We start from the raw sequence: 11,776 nt of genomic DNA, 5'->3' as shown, positions 1-11,776 counted from the left end.
GGCACATAAAAGACACCATTTCGAGCGTGGCCGTTTTCGTGCGGGTGACACGTAAAAGCACCCACTACACTCTCTGAGTGGTTGGCGTTAGGAAGGGCATCCAGCTGTAGAAACTCTGCCAAATCAGACTGGAGCCTGGTGTTGCCATCCGGTTTCACCAGTCCTCAGTCAAATCGTCCAACCCATGCTAGCATGGAAAGCGGACGTTAAACGATGATGATGATGATGATGATCTCTATGATATCCCTGTACATGCCCTTTTTTTACCCTGTGTGTGTGTAAGCAAAAGCTGGGTATTGTAATCACTCGTCTTTGTGTGTTTGCAAAATTACTGGAAAGCAGGAGAACAGATTTTCACATTTGGCAGAAATACTCATTGGATGAGTGGCTCAAAAGGATGAACATTTGGTTTGATCATCTTTCAAAAAAAAAATCAAACTAACAAATTTCCCAATGAGGAAGTAGTCATATTATTTTGTTCACTTTCCTTTTCATATGAATTGACCCTCATCTACATGTGTATAGATTATGGCATACTTATGCACATAGACATGTATGCATACATACATAAATATGCGACTGTGTGTGTGCATGCTTGCATACAGTGATGGATTCGAGGGTTTTGTTTATTTACGACTTGATTTCTTAATTTCACCAGAGTACAAATACCTCTAATGGTGATAGTTAAAAAAAAAGAATAAAATGAAATGGAACTTATAAATTTCCCGATAAGCAAGTGGTCATATTATTTTGTTCACTTTCTTTTGCATATGAATCAATCCTCATCTGTGTGTGTATAGATCGTGGTGTACCTATGTGCGTAGACACGTGTGCGTACATACATACATATGTGTGTGTGTGTGTACACTGATGGATTTCTGAACTTCACCAGAGTATAAATACCCATAATGGTGATACTTAAAAAAAAAAAATAATTAATTCACTTCAATTAAAAATCATGGGTAAGCAACACAGGGTATGCATTGCCCCTCCAATACCTTTTTTTTAAAGTGCCTTTGTTGTAGTTGGTGGTGATATTGCTACAATGACAGCTTAGACATTGTTAGTGTGGCATGACACCTTTAGACACTAGGAAATCAAATATAAAATACTCACTTAATCACACATTTATTGAAATTACTCACTTAATCATATATCCATTGAAAGCATAGAAAATATATTTTTAGTCCAGGGGAAAACAAAAAGAATGGTGCTTTTTTTAAAGCTCATATTTCTTCTATTTTGGTGCATTGAATGTAAATCAAAATGCTGTATTTCCTTTAGAATTTCTTTGGAAAATATCCTTCCAGTGTCTTAAAATCAAAGTTAAATTTTCTTTTTCTTTCTCTTTCTTCATTGAACAGCTCAGACACCTCCAATGAAGCCCAAGAAAATTATTCATACTGAAAGGTAACAGTAAATTTTACTATTTGGAATGTGTGTGTGTGTGTGTGTATCTAAATACACACATATGTTAGCTCTGGGTTTAAATCCAATAGAAAACTCATGCAAACATGTCAGCAGGGAAATTGAATAAATGATATGATTATATAAACTATGAGTGGCTATGTGGTAAGTAGCTTGCTTACCAACCACATGGTTCCAAGTTCAGTCTCACTGCGTGGCATCTTGAGCAAGTGTCTACTACTATAGCCTCGGGCCAACCGAAGCCTTGTGAGTGGATTTGGTAGATGGCAACTGAAAGAAGCCCCCATATCATCGTTTAACGTCCGCTTTCCATGCTAGCATAGGATAAAATCTTTATAAGAATTTATCAAGTAGTCAGCGTGAAAAAACCCCATGAGGAAAAAACCCATCGTTTTTTCCATAAATATATATAATTTGTATAAGGGCATTAACTATATAGTAATGCCTCACGCTTAGAGGGTAGTTTTTGACTTATTTAGTCCCTCTAAGCGTGAGGCATTACTATATATATATATATATGTGTGTGTGTGTATGTGTACATGTATGTATGTATGTGTGTATGTTTGGGTATTTGTGTTTGTCCCCTTACCATCGTTTGACAACTGATGTTGGTGTGTTTACGTCACCGTAACATTAGCAGTTCGGCAAAAGAGACCAATAGAATAAGTTCTGGGGGTTGATTTGCTAGACTAAAGGCGATACTCCAGCATGGCCGCAGTCAAATGACTGAAAAAATAAAAGAAAAATAATATGTGTATGTATGTATGTGTGTGTGTATATATATTGTTACGAACGCCCGCACGCGAAGCACCTCTTTAACGTAGAGAGAACTCGCGTGTGCACGAACGTCGACGCTCAGTGAGTTGGGATGCTCGCCATGGCCACCAATAAGCCCCAGCTGGAGCACGCAACGAAGAACAACAAGCAAAAGGAGGAGGGGAAGAAATAACACGGAGACCCTACGCTGGGTAGCGGAACTAACTTTTTCTTTTTACATCAAACATCAGAATAAAACATTACATCATCAACACATTGCATAACAATTCAAATCCAATAGCATATAACAATAGCACATGCAACATAATCAAAGGCTTACAATCATTACATAAGCAAGAGTTCGTACATCAAGTCCATCAAAAGTTCTTTCACTTCTTTGTTTTCTTTTCAATTAAGCAACATGTAACGAAGTTCTTTCTTTTTTTTTTTCTCTTTTAAGTTAACATCACAGTTAACAGTTCTTTTTCTTTATACATCATAACGGCAAGTACATTTTTCTTGGAAGAATATTTACACAACCCTTTACTGTAATAACTTCCTTTCTTTCAAAACTCCTACTATCCAAGAAGTAACCAACTGACTACTACGATCTCTTTTGGCTGCCACAACAGTTCCATCTCTCTGTCTGAGACTCTATACATTTCTGCTTACTCGTACCTGCTGACTATAGGCCCTCTCTCTGTCAGATTTATCACTGTTCATCTTCACTGGCTGACGTTCTTCATCCAACTCTCAGGCCAACTGCTTCGGCCAACTCGACTGGCCAACTCGCCTGATACCAACTGTTCGCGCCAATTCTTTGTTTATCACAAATACCATAGCTCAATAGTGTTACTTTACCCCCTCCCAAAGCTGGGTCAGTTCAGTACAATTCCTCACTTGTTTTTCTGAACTTTTGGTGACCGGAAAGGGTCACCGATCACTCCTACGCTAAAAATAGCTGTACTTGTTCACAAGACAAAGGAAATACCATTATCCTCAACAACCAGAATACGGTTTCAAAACCCAGCTCGGGAGATAGGGATATAACATTAGTTTGTATTTTCGGTGTTGTGAGTGTTTATTGAGCAAAAACACCTAAAGCTCCAAAAGGCTGCCCTACTGTACTCTTTCATCACAACTTTCTCTCACTCTTTCTTTCTGTTTCTGTTGTACCTGTATTTCAAAGGGCCAGCCTTGTCACACTCTCTGTCACACTGAATCTCCCCGAGAATTATGTTAAAGGCACACCTGTCTGTGGAGTGCTCAGCCACTTGCACGTTAATTTCACGAGCAGGCTGTTCCCTTGACTGGATCAACTGAAACCCTCATCGTCGTAACTGACGGAGTGCCACAATATATGTATATATATGTGAGTGTGTGTGTATATACAGGGTTGGCCAAACATTACCTGACAGTTAATCAAAACCATTTAATTCCATGATTTATTTATGTTTAACAACTGAATCAATTTAATAAAAGCTTCTGAATATGAAACATCATGAAAATCATTCAAACCGAAATCATTCTTGAGCAACACATTTTCCCATTCAAGTCAATACAGAATTACAAATAGTATTTATGGAAATTTGATTTACTGTCGGGTGACTTCTGGCCAACCCTGTATATAATAAAACATATATTTATTATTATTATTATTTGTAAGGTAGCAAGCTGGCAGAGTTCTCAGTTCACTGGACAAAATGCTTTATAACAATTCATTCATCTTTATGCTCTGAGGTCAAATTCTACCAAGATTGGTTTTTCCTGTTCGTCACCCTTTAGGGGTCGATACATTATAATTAAGGTGGCAAACTGGTAGAATCGTTAGCATGACAGGCAAAATACTTAGCTACATTTCATCCATCATTATGTTCTGAGTTCAAATTCCACCGGGGGTCAACTTTGCCTTTCATCCTTTCGGGGTTGATAAATTAAATACCAGTAAAACACTGGGGTCAGTATAATCAGCTAGTCTCTTCCCACAAAATTTCAGGCCTTGTGCCTTTAATAGAAGGGATTATTATTATTATTATTATTATTATTATTTATGTAACCATGTGTAATTTTTTTTTTCTTACTTGTACTTAAATCATTATATGCTGGTTTTTCATGTTTTCTGAAATCTTCTGAAATTCCCAAGAATGTGAAATGTTTAATAGATTCTCTTGGTTTTACACAGCACAAAGTTATTTTCTGCTCCCGGCCTTCAAATTTTCGACAAAGTTACACAACCTCCACCTGAACCAGGTAATTTCTTTTTTGTTTTTCCTAAGTTGCTATTTCAGAATTATTTCCGAGAGTGAGAGCTGCAAACACTAATTACTGTCTACTAGTACATGACCCGATTTTCTGAGCCTGGAATAAATTACATTTTGTTTCATTGCAGTCATCACCATCATCATTTAATGTCTGTTGTCCCTGCTGGCATGGGTTGGATGGTTTGACCAGGGCTGTCAAGCTGGAAGGCTGCACCTGGCTCCTGTCTGCTTTGGCATGGGTTCTAAGGCTGGATGCCCTTCCTAACGCCAACCACTTTACAGAGTGTGCTGGGTGCTTTTATATGGTGCCAGCACAGGTGCTATTACACGGTACTGGCACGAGTGCTTTTTATGTCACATAGGCACAGAACTCTTGTAGGCCAATCCTTTTCACCAGGGGGAGTGGCCTTAACACTTCTGCTGTGGAGTACAGGTCTTCTTGAGTACAGCAAGGCACCAGGTATCTTGGTCCTTTGTCATCTCCTCTGTGAGATTCAGCATCCTGAGGTTGTCCTTCAGTGAAATGAAAGAAATATTTAATCGAACAAAATACATATTTTATTTTCTGGTATATAAGTCAACTTAGTGTATCATACAGTTCTATATTTAAGAGATGAGGAATTATATACATTATTTACATTTGACAGATATTTGTCCTCATCATGTTTGTTGTTAGCACAATGTTTCGGCTGATATACTCTCCAGCCTTCATCAGGTGTCTTGGGGAAATTTCAAACCTGGGTTCTCATTCCTAAGGTATTTTTTGATGTTATTATTCAGGTCACTGCCTGGAATTGAACTCAGAATCTTGGGGTTAGTAGCCTGCGTTCTTAACCACTACGCCACGGGCATATGGCATAGTGGTTAAGAGCGCGGGCTACTAACCCCAAGATTCCAAGTTCAGTTCCAGGCAGTGACCTGAATAATGAAAAATACCTTAGGAATGAGAACCCAGGTTCGAAATTTCCCCAAGACACCTGATGAAGGCTGGAGGGTATATCAGCCGAAACATTGTGCTAACAACAAACAAGATGAGGACAAATATCCGTCAAATGTAAATCATGTATAGCATATCATGCAATTATGTTGTGTAAACATTTAAACATCAGCAGCAGCTTTCAAAATCTTGCTGCCTTTTACATGGAATTTTTGCTCTTTCAAAGTAGTCCTCTTGTGTAAGTTGACCTGCCTGTTTTGGTTGTAAATTTTGGTCTGAAATATTTCACTTGTATGCTGAAAAATATAGAATTAGTTTTTACAATTTTTTTCTTTGTATGTGCTCATGATGATGAGGATGGAACACCTTATGTACACAATATTATATTCTGCTTGTGCCAGTGCCATGTTAAAAGCACCCAGCACACATTGTAAAGTGGCTGGCATTAGGAAGGGCATCCAGCCATAGAAACCAGGCCAAGTCAGATAGGAACCTGGTGCAGCTCTCCTGTTTGTCAGCTCTGGTTAAACTGTCCAACCCATGCCAGTATGGAAAATATACATTAAAGGAGGAGGAGGATGTACAGTATTATATAAAACATTCTCCAAGCAGGAAATTTTGGCAATCAAATGATGTCTGTCTAGGCAACATTTCTTGCGAATTTAATATTTTTATAATTGGGGTGTCTCTGATGTCTCCTTGATATACTAAACTGACTTTGACCAGCACAAGTCTTTAGATACAAAGGATCCCCAACTGTACTGAGTACAACATACAACTGACCATGTGTGAACACTGTTATAGAGAGATAAATGCCATGTTGTGATAAGCTTTGTCCTTGACTGTTGTTCATTGACATAGCAAACGCTGGTCTGATAGGGAATTAACCTTGTCTTAAAGTGAAGGGAAAAATCTATATTGGAGGGTTGCAGGTTGATACACAGGAAGTCAGCAAATTATGCAGTGTATCAATACCAGTGATTTTACATGCTTTTATGAAAATGACTGAAGCACAGTTCTTGGAATTATCTCTAAGAAATTGATCAACTATCTTTTTGAAATGATGGAAGGAGAGGAAATGAGGTGGGTGGATAGTATTTATGAATCGAGGTTATTTGTGTGTTGGGAAGACTGAGGTCAGTTTGAGGTAAAAATATAGGTAAATAGAATGATTATTATTTATGTTTGATGTGTAGTTATTGTTGTGTAAGTGCTTGTGCCTCCTAACAGAGGGAATATATATATATATATATATATATATATTGGCACCTGTGCCAGTGGAGCACTAACAGCACTGTCCGAGCGTGTTCATTGCCGGAGTAGCTGTCTGGCTTCCATGCTAGTGGCACGTAAATGGCACCATTTGAGCGTAATCGGTACCAGCGCTGCCTCTAGCACTTGTGCTGGTGGCACGTTAGAAAATCATTCAAGCGAGGTCATTGCCAGTGCCGCTGGACTGGCTCCCGTGCAGGTGGCACGTAAAAAATCACCATTTGAGCATGGCCGTTGCCAGTACTGTGTGACTGGCCCCCGTGCTAGTGGCACGTAAAAGCACCCGCTACACTTTCAAAGTGATTGGCATTAGGAAGGGCATCCAGCTGTAGAAACTCTGCCAGATCAGATTGGAGCCTGGTGCAGCCTTCTGGCTTGCCAGTCCTCAGTCAAATCGTCCAACCCATGCTAGCATGGAAAGCGGACGTTAAACGATGATGATGATATATATATATATATATATATAAATATATATATATATATATATGTGTGTGTCTTTGTGTTTGTCTCCCCACTATCACTTGTTGGTATGTTTACATCTTTGTAACTTAGCGATTTGGCAAAAGAGGATAATAGAATAAGTACTAGGCTTACAAAAATAAGTACTGGGGTCGATTTCCTTGACTAAAACCCTTTAACATGGTGCTTCATTATGACCACAGTCAAATGACTTGAAAAAAGTAAAAGAATATTTAAAATTAGTAATCTTTAGGTAAGGGTTTAGTGACAAGGACATCTAGCATATATTTCTCTAACCCTTGCTAGCAGGAAAAAATGGACATAAAAACAAGCAATATAAATGCACTTTTTTTTTTCTTGCAGTCAACCAGTTTCTTGAATGTTCTATGGCTGGGCTATTTAATTTTCTTTTCTTTACAACAGAGAAACAAAGCCTGTGGGATGAAATAAATGCAGAAACCTTAACTTCCATTCCTGTATTCCCGTCAAATGCTTTTGAAGAAATCGCTATTTGGACTAAAGAAGGAAAATACTGGACATTCCCAATCAATAACGAAGCCGGTCAGTTTAATAAATATTTTGTTTTTCTTCTCCATGTCTTTGTATGAACAGTTCTTGGTATGTTTTGTTACCTGTTACTGCTGAAAAGCGCAATGGCCCAGTGGTTAGGGCAGCGGACTCGTGGTCATAGGATCACGGTTTCGATTCCCAGACTGGGCGTTGTGAGTGTTTATTGAGCGAAAACACCTAAAGCTCCACAAGGCTCCAGCAGGGGATGGTGGCGAACCCTGCTGTACTCTTCCACCACAACTTTCTCTCACTCTTACTTCCTGTTTCTGTTGTGCCTGTAATTCAAAGGGTCAGCCTTGTCACACTGTGTCATGCTGAATATCCCCCGAGAACTACGTTAAGGGTACACGTGTCTGTGGAGTGCTCAACCACTTGCACGTTAATTTCACGAGTAGGCTGTTCCGTTGAACTGGAACCCTCGACGTCGTAAGCAACGGAATGCCAACAACTGCTGAAAATAACTGGGTTCTGAGACAGGTACAAGCATGGCTGTGTGGTAAGGAATTTGCTTCCCAGCCACATGGTTTCAGGTTCAGTCTCACTGTGTGTCACCTTGGGCAAATGTCTTCTTCTACAGCCCTGGGCTGATCAAAGCCTTGTGAGTGGATTTGGTAGATGAGAACTGAAAGAAGCCTGTTGTGTGTGTGTGCATATGTTACTGTCCTCTTGTTTTGACATCACACAATAGCTATAAACAAGACTCATCATCATCCAAGCGTTGTCCTTTGTTTCCAATCTGGTCAACAGGGAAATATTACTTTTCTTGGAAACAGGTAAGGGTTGGTGACAGAAAGGGCATCTGGCCAAAGAAAATCCACCTCAGCAAATTCTGTCTGACCCATACCAGCATGGAAAAAAATAGACATTAACCCTTTAGCATTCAGATTAATTTCTCAAATGCAATGCTTATTTATCCGCATCTTTTAAAATTAATCGTGTAGCAATCTTGTAGCTTCAAGATTTTGAAGATGTAATTGTTTATTTTTAGAATGACATTGTAGGGTAGATGTGAGAGGCTGGATCTGGCCAGTTTCACCATAAAACTGAATATTTGGGCTTGATATAGCTGGTTTGAATGCTGAAGGGTTAAAGTAATGGTGGTGGTGGTGGTAGTGGTGGTGGTGGTGGTGTATATATGTGTCATCTTGGCATTGCAAACATTGTAAGCAAACGTCACTCTCATGTGAGCAATGTTTGCAATCTTCTATGCAAACATGTTTACTGTTTGTGTTTGAAGGACTGAGGTGGTGGAGAAATACTACCATTACATGGAATTGGGTGAAGGCTGATGACAGGAAGAGCATCCAGCTACAGGAAATCTGCTTCAACAAATTTCTGACCGATGCAAGCATGGAAAAAAGGGGGGATGTTAAGATGATAATGAAGGCATTGGTGGTAGCAGCAGAATGGAAATAGCTGGAAATGTTAAAGAAATAAACTACCTCTGGATCTAACCCCACTGAAGCATAGCTGAGCTCATTCAGTCAACAACCACTACAACAACAACAGCAACGTGCTCTTACCTACAAAGATCTAGACCAGGCTTGGGCAACCTTTTCCAAGAAGCAGACCATATAAGACATGGTTCGACAAACAGGCTACACTATTGGAAAATTCAATGAAATTATTTGTTGGGCGTACCATTCAAAAAGTCCCTTGGGCCACAGTTTACTCATTACTGATCTAGACACAACACAACACCAGAAATATAACACTAAACATACAATTATATATATACACACACACAAGGGTGGAGGCGCAATGGCCCAGTGGTTAGGGCAGCGGACTCGCGGTCATAGGATTGCGGTTTCGATTCCTAGACCGGGCGTTGTGAGTGTTTATTGAGCAAAAACACCTAAAGCTCCACGGTGCTCCGGCAGGGGATGGTAGCGAACCCTGCTGTACTCTTTCACCACAACTTTCTCTCACTCTTTCTTCCTGTTTCTGTTGTGCCTGTAATTCAAAGAGTCAGCCTTGTCACACTGTGTCACGCTGAATATCCCCAAGAACTACGTTAAGGGTACACGTGTCTGTGGAATGCTTAGCCATTTGTACATCAATTTCACGAGCGGGTTGTTCCGTTGATCGGATCAACTGGAACCCTCGACGTCGTAAGTGATGGAGTGCCAACAACATATACACAAGGAATTATATAATAAGCCTGAGGAAGATGAAGAATAAGAATAACCAGATATCAAAATGGAATGAGAATATTTAAGGCTAAATCTCCTAACTTATTGGTAAGGGTATGTTTCAAAACAATAATTATTTCGCATCCTCATTATTTAACGTCCGTCTTCCATACTGGCATGGCTGGATTGGACAGTTTGATAAGGGCTGGCAAGCCAGAGGACTGCACCAAATTCCAGTTTTTGCTTGGTTTTTATGGCTGGATGCCCTTCCTGATACCAACTTATTTCTTTTTAATCTATTTTTTTGTTATTTCTAGGTTGGGAAGAAGAAATAAATACAGGATTCCATGAACATGTCTTTCTACAAGATTTGATTGCTGATTTCCCCTCAAAAGGACCAATTCGTCACTTTATGGAATTAGTCATTACAGGACTTTCACTGAGCCCTTATTTAACAGTCCAACAAAAGAAGGACCACATTTCCTGGTTTAAGAATTATTTTGAAGAAAAACGACACTTACTTAAAGAGGAATTGGCTTTAACATAATAAAAGAAAAATTCATAATAAACAGAAAAAGGCATTACAATATTGTTTCATTATTTGTTTTTATTTAAATTTGATAATAAATATTTAGAATAAAATTATATTAATTTTTTTGGCTTTTTTTCTTTTTAACCATATTTAAAATTTGTAATTTTTATGTATAATACAGATTTATTTTCTTAAGCTAATTGGAAATAGGTGTTTATCTGTTGACATATTTCCGTCTAAACATTAATTTGTTTAAAAAATACAAGATACAGTTTTGGTTGTGTGGTTAAGAAGTTTGCTTGATTAGGAATATCAGTTGTTGTTGTTGGCACTCTGTCGCTTACGACGTCGAGGGTTCCAGTTAATCCGATCAACGGAACAGCCTGCTCGTGAAATTAATGTGCAAGTGGCTTAGCACTCCACAGACACGTGTACCCTTAACGTAGTTCTCGGGGATATTCAGCGTGACACAGTGTGACAAGGCTGACCCTTTGAATTAGAGGCACAACAGAAACAGGAAGTAAGAGTGAGAGAAAGTTGTGGTGAAAGAGTACAGCAGGGTTCACCACCATCCCCTGCCGGAGCCTCATGAACCTTTAGGTGTTTTCGGTAAATAAACACTCACAATGCCCAATCTGGGAATCAAAACTGCAATACCATGATTGCGAGTCCGCTGCCCTAACCACTGGGCCATTGCGCCTCCACAGGAATATCAGTAAATATTAGTGAAATGAAATTACAAATGCTGTGTTCTGTCAGTGTTAGTGCTGAAATTCTGATGCTATATTACAGGAATGGAAGGTAACAGTACGTAATAGTTCAATGAAATTACAAATGCTGTATCCTGTCAGTCAGATTTAGGTTTACTTGTCTTGTATGTGTGTGGTATATAAGAGAAAAACATGTAATAATTGAACTAGAAAAAAAGATGGATTTCATATACGAACTTCTGCTTGTTCTTCAAGTTGTAATCCAGCGACTTTTAGTGTTTGACCCTGACATTTATTAATGCTCATATCAGAACTGAGAAGCTAGAAAAATGGGTATATCATATAGAAGACTATCTTTACGGAATCCAGGTGACTGTGATGGCACTGAAAAGGTGACAGGGTCCCCGATCCCTTATCTGGTGGTCAATGAGGAAACTTGGGATAGAAGAATGGTTAGTGAGAGCTGTGCGAGCCATGTACAGAGACGCTGTCAGTAAGGTGAGGGTTGGCAATGAGTACAGTGAAGAATTCCGAGTAGAGGTAGAGGTCCACCAAGGTTCTGTCCTCAGCCCCCTCCTATTTATCATAGTCCTCCAGGCGATAACAGAGGAATTCAAGACAGGATGCCCCTGGGAGCTCCTCTATGCTGATGACCTTGCACTAATTGCTGAATCACTATCAGAACTAGAGAAGTTTCAGGTGTGGAAGCAGGGACTAGA

General features: G+C 39.3%; 1 protein-coding gene across 1 annotated transcript in view; it reads left to right on the top strand.

Moving 5' to 3' along the window:
* Positions 1–10,362, top strand: part of LOC106881734 (28S ribosomal protein S31, mitochondrial) — a 24,584-nt gene extending 14,222 nt beyond the window's left edge. Inside the window, exons 4-7 of the mRNA XM_052975667.1 lie at positions 1,365–1,410; positions 4,367–4,434; positions 7,537–7,674; positions 10,133–10,362. Coding sequence (XP_052831627.1) covers positions 1,365–1,410; positions 4,367–4,434; positions 7,537–7,674; positions 10,133–10,362 — 482 coding nt within the window. The remainder of the gene's footprint in view (positions 1–1,364; positions 1,411–4,366; positions 4,435–7,536; positions 7,675–10,132) is intronic.
* The last annotated feature ends 1,414 nt before the right edge of the window (positions 10,363–11,776 follow it).

This window comes from Octopus bimaculoides, chromosome 22 (genome assembly GCF_001194135.2).
Source record: "Octopus bimaculoides isolate UCB-OBI-ISO-001 chromosome 22, ASM119413v2, whole genome shotgun sequence".
Classification (NCBI taxonomy): Eukaryota; Metazoa; Mollusca; class Cephalopoda; order Octopoda; family Octopodidae; genus Octopus; species Octopus bimaculoides.
This window is presented reverse-complemented; position numbering and strand designations above follow the sequence as displayed.